Consider the following 16255-nt stretch of genomic DNA (forward strand, 5'->3'; position numbering starts at 1 on the left):
TCCTCACTTTAAGGTCCTTGGTATTTAGTTCATTGCCTTTATTTCACCTATTGAGGTGCTGATATCATGTTGAAGTTCCTCTCTATAAAGGCATTATAAAGTCTTAAAAGTTACAAGCAAATCAAAATACATTACCGACCTTTCTGATAATGTAATGATCTGAATTGTTGAGCACACTCCTGAACAAAGAAGAAACTTTCTGAAAGGAACGTATAAAATTTGTTGTTAAAAGTTGCTGATTCTGACATGGTATTACATGATGATTTGATTATATTTCGTTTTACTAAGTATCCAAGAATTTCTAGTTGGGTTATGCAGTAATTTCAGCATTGTGAACCTAAACAGGCTAAACATTTTCTTGAGAATTTTTATCTTCTGCAGATGACCATTACCTGGACAAGCGGTTATGACATAACTGAAGCCGTTCCTTTTGTTGAATGGGGTCTTGAGGGAAAACTGTTATCAAAATCTCCTGCTGGAACATTGACATTTGGTCGTAACAGCATGTGTGGTGAGTTTAATAAACTTGTTCAATGGGTTGGTTATTAAATGCATGAAGCTGATTTACCTAGTATTCTAACAAAAGCTTTGAATGATATCCCTCACCACGTGGACGTTTATTCATAGATGGCATTTCTGTGTTATTTGATCCACTTAGTAGTTTTAAGAAAATTTGTGTAGCCTACTGAATTCTTTCCTAGCTTCCTTAATCACCTTGGTCAAGAGATGAATAAAAATCATTAATGAGCGGATTTGTGACTATATGTTCGAAGCTGTAAAACTCTAAAATATGGCATAGTTTCTATTTTATTATTACCTCTGGTTCTAATTATAAGACCTTATTTGTAGTCTACAAACGAAGTCTTATAATTACGACCAGAGGTAATATTTTGAAAAGGGCTCTCGTTCTTAATGAATTGAGGTTGGCTGATGGTTTGTGCAACTGTGTTACATAAAATGTTTTTCTTGCTACTCTGCAGGTTCACCAGCACGAACTGTTGGCTGGCGTGACCCTGGTTTCATACACACAAGTTTCCTAAAAAATCTTTGGCCAAATTCTGTGTATGACCTAAAATACTAGCACTCATATATGCTTCTAACATTATTGGAAATCAGTATTATTCTGATTTTCTTTACCAAAAAACTTTGTTTCAGGTACACATACCGATTGGGACATCTTTTGTCTAATGGAAAATATGTTTGGAGCAAGAGCTATTCATTCAAGTCATCACCTTATCCTGGACAGAACTCTCTGCAACGTGTTATCATATTTGGTGACATGGGGAAGGTAGTAATAAAATATAGATAAAAGTTAACGTAAAGAACCTCTTATTCTTGAATCTCGGGACATAGAATAATTGATAAGCAACTCACCGGAGACTGTCATAAATAACCATTCTTCATAATTGTTAATTTATGGCAATTTTAAACTTGATAAACTGGAAAAGCGTTTAATTATTTTTTTCCCCCTGGTTATATCAGGCAGAGCGTGATGGTTCAAATGAGTACAGCAATTATCAGCCTGGTTCGCTTAACACCACTGACCAGCTTATCAAGGATTTAGACTATATTGATATCGTTTTCCATATAGGAGATATAACATATGCGAATGGTTACATCTCACAGTGGGACCAATTCACGGCTCAAGTAGAACCTATTGCATCAAAGGTGCCATATATGATTGCAAGGTTTGTCCAATTGTCACTACCTTCTTCCATTGACATGTAAATAAGATGGTTTTATCTAAAGAGCTGAATAATACTGTTTATCTAATCCTGCAGTGGCAACCATGAACGCGATTGGCCCAACTCAGGATCTTTCTATGACACCATGGATTCTGGTGGGGAATGCGGAGTTTTGGCTGAAACCATGTTCTTTGTTCCTGCAGAAAACAGGGCGAAATTCTGGTAATTTTCATTAGTTTCTTGCAGAATACGATTCAGTTGTTTTAACTAATTTAAATGTAATTTAATAGAGCTGTACATGCTTTTTGAACAATAAAGGGAGTCTAATGTCGAATATATGCAGGTATGCTACAGATTATGGCATGTTTCGCTTCTGCATAGCTGACACTGAACACGACTGGAGAGAAGGATCAGATCAGTACAAATTCATTGAGCATTGCCTTGCAACAGTAGACAGGCAAAAGCAGCCCTGGTTGATCTTTGCTGCGCATCGAGTGCTTGGATATTCATCTGATTATTATTATGGCTTAAAGGGCTCATTTGAAGAGCCCATGGGAAGGGAAAGCTTGCAGAAGCTTTGGCAGAAATACAAAGTAGATATTGCGTTTTATGGTCACGTCCATAACTACGAAAGAACATGTCCCATTTATCAGGTAAGCACGATAGCCAAAAGAAAGAAATAGTTTCTGAAATCAAACCAACTTGCAGTTATTTTCTTCACTCTAAAATGTTTCAAGATGTGTTCTCTCTTTTGTTTGCTCAACTTTTTAACAGTGACTACTAACTTGGGGATAAATGCTCGTTCATTTTGTGCATTCTCATACACTCAGTAATAGGTTTTGATTATCTTCATGTCATTTGCCTGACAATCCAAATATATGTGCAGAATCAATGTGTGAATACAGAAAGGTCACATTACTCTGGAAATGTTAATGGAACTATTCATGTTGTTGTTGGAGGAGGAGGGAGCCACTTATCTAAGTTCAGCCAAGTAACCCCAAGTTGGAGCCTTTACAAAGACTTTGACTTTGGGTTTGTCAAATTGACGGCATTCAATCACTCTGCTCTCCTCTACGAGTATAAGAAAAGCAGTGATGGAAAAGTCTACGATTCTTTTACCATTTCAAGGGATTACAGAGATGTCTTAGCATGTGTGCATGATGGCTGTGAACCTACCACCTTAGCTACTTAATTTGTCTTCTTACATACATTTTTTTGTACAGAAGTCTTCTTATATGCACTTCTTTTTTCTTTTTTTTTTTGTATAAAAATATTGCAAGCAAGGTATATTTTGGTGTGAAGCAAATAAAGTTTATCGTTTCCTCTTCTGTGCAAGATAGAGGTTTGGCCTGTACAATTCCTGTTATACATTGATGGCCATAGCCATTGGTTAGATCGAATACATGCTTATGTTGCTGCTCCCAGAGCTGAAATAACCTTACAGACACCTCTGCTACATATACGGGAACCGACGATTTCTAAAATTTAACTCTATTATCTAACGTCAATAATAAGCAAAATGGAAGAGAAGCTTGAATTTCGCAATGGGGGAAAAGAAAAGAGAAGAAAAGGTACGTTGACATCGACTTTATCATCTGATTTATTTTTTTGTTCTTGACCAGAGATTTTATCATCTGATGAGTTATGCTCCTTGGATTTTTTTTTTTTTTTGTTAAATAAGAAAACCAGATTCAAACTGAATCAATGATTACATCAGGGTTATCTGAGACTCAGATTCTTTCTAGCTCCTTCATAGGCAAGGAAATGGCATAATATCCTGGCCAAAGTGTGTCAGTGAGTGGCGTGCCAGAAAGTCCGCCTCGTTATTGGCCAGACGAGGGGTATGCTTCACTTGAGATTCCGAGAACAGTCCACTCTGTTTTTTTAGGTATTCACCAAGTCCTCACATCAGTAGCTGTAATATTCAAACTCACAATGGATTATGAGCGGACGCCCTAGCAAGACCAGCTCTTGTTGGCATCCACTCTCTTTCCATCAGCCCTTTGACCTCACAAATCAGAACACAATCTGGATGTCGTGTCTCGACGCAAACTGCTTCGATTGAGTTCGTTCTCAGAATTAGGGGACGTTTAGCCGAGCTGCTCCGCGTGAAGACTATCTCCACTGATGAGGTTCTGTAAGAAGCCCCCCCTGAAGTTGCCTAAAGAGGCTCTCACAGCCTCTTTATTGACGAATTTCAGAAGATGCACCATCCACACGTTCACGCATACCCAATCGATGATCTGGTCGTTTCCAGGTTTTTTCGTTGCTTGGCAAATTATGGCCCTCTCAATGCCACTCACCTTCTTTCGTGCATGATTACGTGACTCAAGAGTTGCTCTCGCCTGCGCCAAGATGCATTGAACTGCACTTTGCCCTCAAATATACGTTCATTTCCAAAGGTGGCAGAGGATAGTAAAGATAGCGTCCTAGCTAAGTTAGCCGTCTCCCCCAATAATCTCTGGGTGCTGATATTTTTCTGGGTCTGATCGGAGTGGTTAGCGTTCAAAAATGCTTGGTGTGGCAATGGGTCAACTATGGACCTCCAAAGCCTCTCAGTGATGGAAAAATCACAAAGCACATGCATGGTATCATCAACATTTATGTTGCACCATCAACAAAGGCCATCCACCAGTGTGCTGGACTAATGACATGAAAGTTTTGCATCTGTATGCATGGGGTGATTAAGCTTCCATTTCCATCTCATTTGATCAGTCCCGTCGACTTGTTCAATGCCATTTCTGACATTTTCCCATGCACTTTTGATGCCCGACCAGAGATTAGAACCACTTCTTTTCTTGTCAACTCTCGGAAGCGTACTGGCCCCACATCGACATCTCCCGCCCAAAACCGTCGCCCGCGCTTTGCCTTATTTACCAAGCCTCAGCTTAAGGGTGAGCTGGGTTAAAAGTTGCAGCATAATGGGGTTTTGTTAATAGAGCAGGCCTAGCAAATCGCTTTCCTCTTGGTCAAGTGATGCTATGAATGTGACGATTATTCATGAGTGTGTGTGTGTGTGTGTGTGTGTGTAACACTAAATCTAATATAAACAATTTTACATAAAATTTAAAGACATTTGTCGTACTCATTTTTATCGTTTCAGTCCTAATCACTACCCACATTCTCTCCATATATTGTCAAGGAAAAAAATTATGTCTTCTATCCATATATTATTGGATATATAATATCCAAAATTTAGAATCCAATTCAACTTAAAATTACATATTATTTTCACCAACAAAAATTTTGTAATAGGATATAAATGACATTTTTATCGCTCGATCAATACCATCATATAAGTAAAACTTAGTTCAGGTCCTCTGGAAATACCATTTCAGCAGATTAAATTACATCTCCAATTTTAAGTCCAGAGTTGATCAACAGTAATAGACTGATCGCCGAAACGAATTACTATCCTCATGCAAGCTAGAGTAAGCCAGAAACTGACATAGGATATAATAAAAAAAAATTTACAATTTACGATCATAATAAATTTCGAGCATCTGGGATACGATAATTGCTAGAAGGCCCGCAGCACCACAATCTCAACCAAAGACAATATATACCAGCAACAAAGAACCCCCGGGCTGGTGGATCACCATCTTGCTGACATGAAATTGCTCACCGCCTGGGTTAATAATTATATCTGCAACTCTCAAAATATGACTATGAGCTATCGCTTCTTCGTATCTGAACATGAGTGGCAGCTTGCAAATTTGTAGGATCCTCCACTATGGAAGCCCTGATCACATAAGCAGCACAATGAATTTCACGTATCTATTGTGTTGTCAATTCTCACTGATCACTACCAAGTATCAGCCATCCATCTCAATATCACATGGTTTGGCTCCTTGATCAACTGCTGCGCTGACAGATGCCAGCAGATCATCGATTCTTAGGGGAGAATGCCGAACACTGTACTGGAACATAACCTGCAAGTGCAAATTGAATTAACATTTTAATCAAAATCTCCACCAATAATGTCGAAAATGAAAAATGTGATTGCAAATTAATGGTGGTTCTTAATTTAGTGAGTTTATGCAAATAAGCACACCAAACATAAGGGGCCTATGAATCAGACTGTAAATCAGCTTAAGCGAATGATCCAGCACAACAGCCTTATACTTTCATTTCGCGCAACAATTCGGAGCTGGGAGACAAGTGTTGTTATTTGTTGCTAAGTTCACAACTTAAGGGTGCAGTTGCTTTACTACTTTTTGGATTTCTGGTAGAGCACAAACTTGATAAGCAGTGACAAATAACTGAAACTGAATTATGTTATGGCTGCAAAGAAAAGATTTTGAACTCCTGTCATTGATCCAAACTGAATACTTCATTAACATTCCCTTACTATTACATTTTCCTGTATCAATTTGCCCATCGATCTGGACGAAACCATCAGATTCAATAATAACAGGATGTGGAATCTACTTAAGAATGTCATCAGACGTAGCCCTTTACAAACCTTGGAGAAACTATCAGCAGAAGCTCGAGCTCGATTGGCCTTGCCAAGATAATGTAGATCAGCTTTCTCAAGCTTCCCATCAACAAAAACCAATCCTCCCTCTCCAATTGCAAATCGTACCAGACATCCTGATTTTAGTCCTGACTGAAAATTGAAGAAACTTAAATCAGAAATTAATTGGCAAAAGATAATGATGGGAAACAGTCCCTGTGATGTCTAGGACGCATACTCCTTCATTGCCCTATTTCATGGCAATCTGATGATACTTCCAGCAAGGACAACCAGAATAGTAGATTTTGTAAGGGAAACATCACTGAACAATAGGATTTCATAAAGAAGCCTCTCCCAAGCATACCTGTTCTATAAAGCTTCCATCCAAGCAGCCAAATACCGTTGGAGGATCATCTGATGTAGTCAGTCTCCCATCCTCTTGTAGCTCGAAAACCACCTAGTTTAGAAAATAAGCACGACCGATTAAGCAAATTTCAATTTGATGTTGCAGTAATTGTGTGCTTTGGCTTCCAAATTCAATTTGCCCAACGTCTAAAGAGCATAGACAGTTGCGATGAAAACGAAGCAAACAAAACCAAATAACTAACTAAAAGCATTGATATAGAATCACTTCAGAGGCACAAGCATATCCGTTCATGTGCATACACAGCTCAATCACACAAGGGCCAAGTATCCATAGACGAATATTTATTGAAATAAATAAGAAGTAACAGAAGGAAACTTTTGACAACACCTGTTGTTGGCTTGGAACATGGCCTTCATTATTTGTGTCAATAACATATTGACTACAGTTTTCATCCTTCCAACCAAAGCTAATGGTGTAATTCCTGTCTGGTAATGCGCGTGCCTAGGAAAGAAAATAGATCAAAGGACAGTACTAAAATCGAGTCAGGAAAATGAAAATAACAAGAAATCTTAGAAACTGAGAGCTTCTTAGCAATGAATACTATCTTTATGCTAGGAGCATCATGCACGTGTCTCCAACTCCAACTAAAGAGAAATCAATAAAATCTTACACAGAGATTAACCTAAGAAGGAACAACACAAGACTAATCCACTTATCCACATATTTAGCAAATTTTGCAACTAGAAATGGGGGAAAGGCAATAGAATACTAAGGTTCCTCACACCAAAAATTTACATATTTAAAGGAACCAGTTCTTTCTATCATTAATTTTGATTTCTACTTCTACAAATTAAGTCTAAAGGATGCAAGGTAAACATTTCAACAAGACTCAGTGACTAACTATAAAGTAGTTATGCATATGTTCCAATTGCACAACCTGATGAAAGCATTTTCACCTAGGTCGTCATTGATAAAATACTTTTCTAGCACTTTGCTTTATAGGTCTACTTCCACATGAGAAAAAACTAGTGTTGAAGAGGAGTTTTACTTGTTATAAAAGAGAAGGCCGTCTTTCACATATGGTGCTGCTTCTGTATAGGCTGCATATAGACCATTGTGGTCGCAATTATATACTGGAACCAGACTGAACTTGTACTTGTGATAATGTGAAGGCGCGTTGCAAGCACCACTCTCTGCAAGCTTGGAATTCAACCAAAAAAACCTGAATTCCGCCGTGCAGTCATAAAGAGAGTAGCCCCGCCAGCAGACCATGTCAATTACATAGTAAGTTTGATCGAGCTGTGGGTCAAAGTCACAGGTCACCAACAGTATAATTATAACAGAAATTTACTGATAGATACAAAAAGGCTAACCTCATGAAAGATGCAGTCCAATATAGAATAAGATTGAGCAGAACCGGAGACATCCTTTTTCCTTGCCCCGTTTGGAAGAGCAGACGGGAAACGATGCAGTATAGATCCATTCCTTAGCCTACTGATAGTTGTTCCGTTACAGGAAACTACAAAGCACCGTTTACCTGATGGCCTAGCAAATACATACCTGGAGAACAAAACTCATTTACAAAATGGGGCGTAAGTGATCAATTATAAAACACTTCTCAACGCTAGAAGTACAAAATTCGGACGGACAGACTGACTGAAATGATCGTTTTAGAGCGAAAGGGGCGGGTTATATTAAGTAACGAAACTCAGATAAGATTCATAAGAAGAGTGAAAAAATAGTGAATGAATACCAGTCTTGACTAAGTCCATCAGGAATATCGATCATCCATTCAGGGTGCATAAGCTGTTTCGCAAACCATTTCCTCGCCTCTGCGCCTTTGAGCTTGGAGGCCCGAACAACATCGAAGTCCTTGGGCGAAGGCTCCTGTTCACTCTCGGGCTCATGACCCGGGTGGGATTCGGGTACAGCTTCAACCTCGAGTTCAGATTCTGAAATAGGTGCTTCAAGGGTTTGGGAAGCAAGAGAGAAAGCAGTGGAAGCCAAACAGCGAGCTTGGTGCTGAGCATCGCGGCGATTTTGTGCCTGCCGGAGAAGCGAGAGTTCCCTGCGTCTCTGTTGATCGGAGATGACCGGCCTTTTGAAGGGACGGCGGATGTCATGCGGCGCCATGTCGTCAAATGAGATACAGCGCTCCCTCTATGCGTTCCTTGGCTGCTTCTTCACACAGAAATGTGGGCGCCTAGGCAGGCTTGAATTTTGATGTCTCGGAAATAGGGATGAAATTGAGAATGAAGGTGAGAATGGGATGGAAATGATGATTTAAAATTAATTTTGGGATAAAGTGATATTTAGATAAAATAATAACATTAATTTTATTTTTTACAACCATCATCATCCCCGCCTCGGTCCGCCTCATTCATCATCATCGACGTCCGTGGAAGGCTGGGGAGAGAAATTGAAATTAAGGACCAATGGGGACAAATCAATGGGCACTACGCAACAAACTCAGATTCGGATCACACTCATAAAAGCACAAATGAATAGACACTTAACCCACATTCAGAGAAATCCACAAGCCAGCATAAACCATATATGCAGGAGAAAAATACAGGAATTGGAGAACAAATCTGACAAACTGAGTTTTGGTCTTGGTCAGGATCGAATTTAAAGGATGTTTTATTTTAATTCTAATTTTTTAGTTAGAACATAAAATTACAGTCTTATTTATGCGCCGTTAGACTTTTATGCCCGACAAAAGCCTATCATGGAAAAAATGTTTCTTTTTTAAATTAGAAATTACTTCTAGTAATAATTATAAAAATTAGTTGACTAATTTAAAAAAATTAAAAAAAAATTAAGTTAGTTATTTATAATAAATAAGTGGTATCTTTTACTAAAATATCTTTACTAATCAAATATATTAATTAGAATTACTATTAGTAAAAAGACTATTTTAAAAAATATATATATATAAATACGAAAGAAAAAAAATGAATTTAGCTATTAGAAAGTGTGTTTTCAATGCGTGCTTGTAGAGCCGCCATCCGATCGCGGGGAGCACCGTCCGAGGTCGCTGCGTGGAGAAGAAATCGAGGGGGTGAAGACGGTGAATGGAGCAAACTGTATGGGGTCACTTGCCGCTACTGGTGAGGTCTAATTCCAAAGATTCCGTCGAATACATTCTTCAAGCTCTATGGAGAACCCGGAAAACCGGCCTGGACGCCGCCGACCGCCGTGTCATCCTTAACATGCTCCAGCTCCCCAACGACTCCGACCTCGACCCCGTACCTAGCCCCTCCTCTCTCTCTCTGTCTCACCGCTTACTTCGCTAATTTACAAGCGTAGTTATGCTAATTTCTCGGGAAATTTTGAACTGGTCTGAATTGGACCTTGGGGTTGGGTTTATCTCTGATGCGTACGGTTGGTTGGGCAACTTGAACTTGTCTAACTTCACTTCACACTTTCTTATTTTGACTTTCTGAATCTGGATGTTTATTTATGTCTCTGCTTCGTTGGTACTTGGACTAGAAGGCCTGAGAATGAGTTTGGAAACGCTACTGTTTTGTATCGGCAAAATGGTTGTGTGATTTCGCTGATTTGTATTTGAGAGTGTTATGATCAATGAATACCAACTTTGTGCTCTCATTTCTAGCTTTACATTAGATAAGGTGTAAAATTGTTTAATCTTCCAGCTTTTTGTGGGAAGGGGAGGAGTTGTTCTTCAGTTAGATTTGAAGCTACAAATCCACATGGCATCTAGGAACTAAACCTTCTTAGATAACTCCTGCTACAGATTATAATTTATTCATTTCTATTCTCTACCTGCAGCTTCTGGTGTGTCTTCGAATGTTAATAAGGAGGTGTGTTTATGAGAATATCAGCAAGGATGATATCCAAAAGCTGTTTCCCGCTGAGGTGCTTCCTGAATTGCAAAGACTGTTGACACTTCTTTTGCAGAAATTCCAACGAGAGTGGCAAGAAGATGTGCTGAAAGACCAGGTCAGTTATTGGTCGGCATACTTTATCTAGGCACTGGGTTGGAGCAATTAATCTGACATTGTATTGGAATCAAATTTTATTCAGAACACTGTGCCTCGTTTAAAGGCAATGACATGGAATATGGCAAATCCAGACAAAGAATCAACAGACCCTTCAGCTGTTATTAATCTGAAGGTATGTACCTCCTTTCGATCTTTATTAGAGGAAGCATCTATAAATGCCTTATTTATTCCTCTCTAACTTATCGTTTTAATTTTGCATATGTTTAAAGTACATAGACATTACCTAATTTAAGTGAAAATGTAAACTTTGATTTTATGTGGTTGTATTATTTCAGCTTCAAAATGATTCTCCATTACATTTGGGAGAACTGGATGTAAAGTTCCTGTTGGCTAAAGATAGTCTAGAGATGATGCTGAAATCCATGCACAGCATCAAAGATCAGTATCCAACATTGGTAAAAGTTATGCCTCGTTTCTTATCTAGATTTAGTTAATGTGATATAATATGCTTATATTAGTCAATTTCTTTTTTCTAATTGAGCTCAATTTTTGTCAGGATGTGGCTTCAAATGGACATTAGTACCAGTAAAGTGGGAAACCAATGTAATTGTTTCCAGTAGTTCTTTCATAGAATGGTATGCTTGAAATATGTTGCTTTTACGTTTCACTTGGCTTGCTTATCAGTGGACATAGCCGGTCTAGTTACCAGCTAGATATAACATTTAGAGTTTGAGATTTTAATATGAGTGTTGGCTATCTGCTTAAATGAAAATGCATTTTCTTCACAGGTTTGTCTCGTACCCTGTTATGCATGATGGTTATCCGGGCATGAGTAGTGTAGTTTACTTGGGATAAAATATCATTCGGCTTGAAGTTACAGTCTCAGCCAACTTAGAAAGGCTTGTCAATTTGAAGTCACAATGACTGACTTAGAAGTGGTAAAACGCTCCGGATGCCGGTTACGGGTCAGCTCGCCACGGGCTCAAGATCATGTGGGTCGGTCTTAAAAAGACCGCTTCCTAGCGGGCTCATATTTTGCCAGCCCGCCCCGCTCTTTTTTTTTTATTTTAATTTTTGTACACATATATTTTTAAAAAATTTAAACTAGATTATAAATTTTTATAGACCAAATTCTTCTTATTCTTATATTTTCATATAATTATATAATTAAATTAATCTCAAAAGTTGAAATCTAAGCATATAATTCATTGTTAATAATTATTTTATTAGTATAAAAATAGTAAAATAATAAAGAAAATGAGAAATCAAATTTAGAATCAGAGTTTCTAATAAAATACATAGTTATATGTAAATTAAGTGAAAATAATAAAAAAATTTCTTATTAAAATTAAAAAAAAAAATTCAAAAAAGGCTAGCAAGCTAAAAGGAACTGCGTCAAATGGTTCTTATTTTTTTCAACCTGACTTGTCATTTTTATGACAAGTCGGCGGGTTGAATTATTTTTTTCAACCTGGCTCTAGACTGATTGAAGTCTTTATGTATATTTCATAATGCCACCTAAAAAAATGGACAAGCCATTTCTTTTTTTTTTTGGGCCAACATGAGTCCATAATCACTGTGGAAAATAATTCAACCCAAAAAGGTTGTAATGCCTATTTGAAATTGGAATAGATGAGATGACGAGTGGGTTGGCCAGCGTCGTGTGGTTATATACGCCTAGAGTACAGCCTATCTCGAGGCCTCTTTGACTGAAGGATGAAAGGATTGGAGTGAGCTCTAACGCCTCAAAGAATAATGCTTTGAAAGAAAGGTTCAAGAGCTTCGTCCATACATTCTTTGAAGACATATACAGGAATCAGACTGTATGCTTAGAAGGTGCCAGATGCTCAGCTTCGACAGGAATTACGAATCTCTGCATCAAAGAATCTGATTCCTGCATGCCGCTCCTTTTTGGGAAGGTTTAGTGGTCAGCTTGAGGCAAGGCATGCTGGCAAGTACATCAAAGATGCCCTTGAGGATTTGGAGAACTATTTATTGAATTTATTTGAAGGAGATCCTCAAGTAGTGTCTGCACCACGTTAGGAGGAGTGGTATGGAATTTTAACGTGTAAGCTGCTTTTACCGGGAAAACTTTTTCTTTTCCCCTCTTAATCTTGCAACTGGATAGGGTCTACTTGCATTGGCGTCTGGTAAACGCAACAAGGAAAAAAATACGTGTGACTTTCTAGAATATTACTGTAACGCAATGATAGCTCTCATGATTCACTGACTTTAAGATAATCAAACCAGTATCTCCTGAAACTATTTCATACCATCGCATATTAAAATATGAAACAGGAAGCTTTCATATTCTTATTAATTTTGTTGTTTATATTCAACTTCAAATCCTGTCTTCTCTAGCAAACAAGGTTTGGGGAAGAGAAAGTAGCTAGAGAATGGTGAAAAATTCATTTAGCGTTTGTGTAATGTTAGAATTTGAAGTATTTGCGAGTGTATGATATCATCATGCCATTGCCATAGCCGCCTATCGTCCCATCCATAAAAATCAAATGGTCTATAAAAAAAAATTAATTAATTAATAAAATGCCGTCGTCCTTTCATTTCATAAGGCAGAGCAGAATATTTTTGTACAATATTCCATATTTGTTTATTTATTTATTTATCTATTCATAGCATCCTAGTGTGAAACCATCACAGGATTCCACACAATTCCGATCGACACCACGAGGGATTGAATGTGACTCTTGACCAGCATTTTGAAATGCAAAATTCAAATATTCCTAAAGAATTAAAAAAGAAAAATAAAGATCCAATCTATCAAAGGTCAACGCCCTATTAATAATATTAAACTGACAGATTTACACGTTTATATTTTCCCCCTAAAATTCTACACTCACAATCACAGGGAAAGAAATAAATTTCAAGATAATCATTATGAAAACAAATATCAGCTCCGTTATTTACCTGGCATGTAACTCTATTCTTATGTGTTTAATATTTATTCCCAGAATTGAGTGTGAAACCTTAAGCTATAATCTAGATAGCACACCAGGAACAAATATCTAATTTGTTGGAAAGGGGAATTATTTTATGAAAAATTTAATAAAATATAGTGTCACGTCATTATTATTATTTGGGAAGAATAATTAAAGTTTAGCTGGATAACTTAGCCCACAAAAGGGGTTAGTTAGATAAGAATTTTTTCTTTAAAAATAAAGTTCCGTAAAGAATCCAGATTTCAAAGGCAGCCTAAGCCATATGCATGTTAGGATTAGGATGTCTAATATTCGTATAACATAACAATATTGACAAAAAATTGTATAATAATAACAACAACCACAATCGTAATAGAATTCCATATTTTATTTGAAATATCATCTTAATCTGATTCCCATCATCCAAAGTTGTGGAAGAGAGCACAAACAAAAATTCCTCAAAATGAAAGGGAAAGGATATGCTGCCAATTCACTCACATTTCAAGATAGAATATGATATAATTATTATTAATTGCGAACATATACCAAGTTTGTGTGTCTGTGACAAAGATCACCAGTTGGAAAGCGATATTAACATCTATCTATTCATAGGAGAATTATAATAAGACTCTAAAAAAAAATAATTACTAAAAAGTTTTAATACCAATCTAAACAGTTTGTAATGATAAGTTTTAAGATTTATATTGTAATTTTTTTAAGATCTTAATGTAGTTCTCCCATCTATTCACTGCCTAATAATTTTACAGACAGTTGAATCGAGCATCCTGAAACAATTATGGGATTGAAATTTCATATCAGCTGGGTGGGGGCACTCTTAATCTGGACCCATTCAAATGTCACAACATGACTCGCAAAAAGTTGATGTCGCTGTTAGTAGAATGACATGCAGGGACAGGGTCCTTCAGATGATAGACATGAACTGTTTTAAAAATTATAAATCAGATGAAGCCAAGGCCTAACCCACCAACTGATCATAGAAAAAAGGGATAGAAACTGGCACTTTGTTAGCTCGTTAATGTGTAGGCTATTCCAATATATTACTGTCTGTATTTGAACATATTAAGAAAACTAATTAAGTTAATTATTTGTAATAAATAGGTATTGTCTTTCATAAAATATCATTACTCATTAAATATACTCATTGAAACTATTATTATTACAAGGCCTATCTTGAAAAAAAATAGATAAAAATAAGAGACAAAATGGATTGAAATCTTATATTTAAAACTAATATGAAAATCAAACAAGCTCTTATATTAAGAACTAGAGATAGTATAACGTATAATTTATGGTCCACGTCTATAACGAGCTAATATGTATTATTGACTTTAAGTGTACTCATCATTGTCTACTAATAACACAGTATTTGTACTATTAGCTTATAGGTATTAGTATTTATACTTCAAATATCAATGAAGTTTGAGTCCTCTTGTTTTATTTGTGGGTAGAAACGAGAAAGAAAAAAAAAAACGTGTTTTGGTTCAACATTTCACACTTGAGTATGAGAGGCAATTAAATTATTATCGGCCAGCCAGCCAGCCAGCTCAACACCACACGGACATTCTCTCACACGATGGTGAAAATCTGGCGAATTGCCAAAAATTTTGTGCCAACAACAAATCTTGATTTCATCTATAATCAATCAGACCTTCATATTTAATCACTACTATCAGTTTTGGTTGTTCCTTATACCGCTTTAAAGCTAATCCAACTTTGGGGCACAAACCCAAAAGAAGAATAGCTAATTCAACTTTTACAATGGCTTATTTTGTTTTTCGTATATTTTTTTGCCACAATGGCTTATACTACCTTATAAGATCCAGTTGACTTATTTGAGGAGATTAAGGAAGTAAATTAAGTTAGTTATTTGTAATAAATAAGTGTTGTCATTCCTAAAATATCCTTGTTAATTAAGTGTATTGGTTAGAACTATCATTATTAGAAGGACTATCTTGAAAAAAAATGCATAAATATAAGAGAAAAAATGGATTGGGGTCTTATAATTAGGACCAAACAAAAAGTTAAACGGGGTCTTATATTAAGGACCGGAGGTAGTATTTTGTTAGCACTGTAACCTGGTTATCATCAATTAAATTTGCCACTTGTTTGTTAAGTTTGACCTTAGAGAAAAAAAGATTTTCAAATTATTTAGAAGAACAACGGTTAACTTCAACCCATACATTTTTTTTTTGGAGTAAAATACTGAATTTCATCAATTTAACATAATACTTATCTGATTCTTAGTATAAGACTTATTTAACTAATTTAATTAGATTAAAAAAGTTAGGTAAGTTAGTTAATTATAAGAAATATGACATACTTTTTCTAAAACACTATAATCATATTTCCTAATATCTTCTCTCCCTCTTTTATTTGATTATGGTTAAAGGAGTATCCATAAGATTAATTTAGGAAAAATTAATAAATATAAGAAATATGTATTATATTTAGGACCAAAATCAATTCAATAATTATGTTCTATATTAAGGATTGGAGGAGTAATATATAGAAAGTGAAGGAGTATCTGCCTCATCAGAATCTTTTATCTAATAACTAGAAGGTAATTAAAGATACAAAAATTATCCTTTATACTCTTCCGGTCTTTAATATAAAACCCATTTAACTAATTTGATTAGATTAAGAAAGTTAGGTAAATTAGTTAATTATAAAAAAAGTGACAAATTTTTTCTAAAACATCATAATTATCTTTTTTAACATCCCTCTTCCTCTTCTATTTGATTATGATTGAGGAAATATCCATAGAGATAATTTTAAAAAAATTGATAAATATGATAAATATGTCTTATATTTAAGACTAAAACCAA

The 16255-nt window shown here is 36.2% G+C and overlaps 3 protein-coding genes across 3 annotated transcripts; 2 read left to right on the forward strand and 1 right to left on the reverse strand.

The window, feature by feature from the left end:
* The first annotated feature begins 381 nt into the window (after positions 1–381).
* LOC114749027 (probable inactive purple acid phosphatase 27) lies at positions 382–3039 on the forward strand. The gene is made up of 7 exons (XM_028937493.1): positions 382–511; positions 981–1062; positions 1156–1288; positions 1483–1688; positions 1782–1907; positions 2029–2338; positions 2572–3039. Exons 1-7 carry the CDS (start codon positions 382–384, stop codon positions 2875–2877), a joined length of 1293 nt encoding a protein of 430 aa, XP_028793326.1. The 3' UTR covers positions 2878–3039.
* Positions 3040–4944: 1905 nt separating this feature from the next.
* LOC114749025 (snurportin-1-like) lies at positions 4945–8892 on the reverse strand. The gene is given in 8 exon segments (XM_028937490.1): positions 4945–5617; positions 6151–6294; positions 6506–6598; positions 6896–6969; positions 6972–7009; positions 7557–7807; positions 7882–8068; positions 8262–8892. Coding segments are annotated over 8 exon segments (1284 nt in total). The 5' UTR covers positions 8642–8892; the 3' UTR covers positions 4945–5500.
* A 1376-nt stretch (positions 8893–10268) lies between these two features.
* LOC114749026 (protein FAR1-RELATED SEQUENCE 3) lies at positions 10269–11441 on the forward strand. The gene is made up of 5 exons (XM_028937491.1): positions 10269–10471; positions 10556–10645; positions 10809–10928; positions 11030–11076; positions 11262–11441. The coding sequence occupies exons 1-4, from the start codon at positions 10319–10321 to the stop codon at positions 11051–11053; spliced, it is 387 nt and encodes a 128-aa protein (XP_028793324.1). The 5' UTR covers positions 10269–10318; the 3' UTR covers positions 11054–11076; positions 11262–11441.
* The last annotated feature ends 4814 nt before the right edge of the window (positions 11442–16255 follow it).

Source organism: Neltuma alba, unplaced genomic scaffold, assembly GCF_004799145.2.
Source record: "Neltuma alba isolate B1F8T4 unplaced genomic scaffold, ASM479914v2 tig00005914_pilon, whole genome shotgun sequence".
Lineage (NCBI taxonomy): Eukaryota > Viridiplantae > Streptophyta > Magnoliopsida > Fabales > Fabaceae > Neltuma > Neltuma alba.

Coding starts and splice junctions, on each gene's coding strand:
- LOC114749027 (XM_028937493.1), top strand. CDS start 382: ATGACCATTACCTGGACAAGCGGTTATGACATAACTGAAGCCGTTCCT. Junction 512..980: donor TGGTCGTAACAGCATGTGTG/GTGAGTTTAATA, acceptor GCTACTCTGCAG/GTTCACCAGCACGAACTGTT. Junction 1,289..1,482: donor TATTTGGTGACATGGGGAAG/GTAGTAATAAAA, acceptor TGGTTATATCAG/GCAGAGCGTGATGGTTCAAA.
- LOC114749026 (XM_028937491.1), top strand. CDS start 10,319: ATGTTAATAAGGAGGTGTGTTTATGAGAATATCAGCAAGGATGATATC. Junction 10,472..10,555: donor AAGATGTGCTGAAAGACCAG/GTCAGTTATTGG, acceptor AATTTTATTCAG/AACACTGTGCCTCGTTTAAA. Junction 10,646..10,808: donor CAGCTGTTATTAATCTGAAG/GTATGTACCTCC, acceptor GTATTATTTCAG/CTTCAAAATGATTCTCCATT.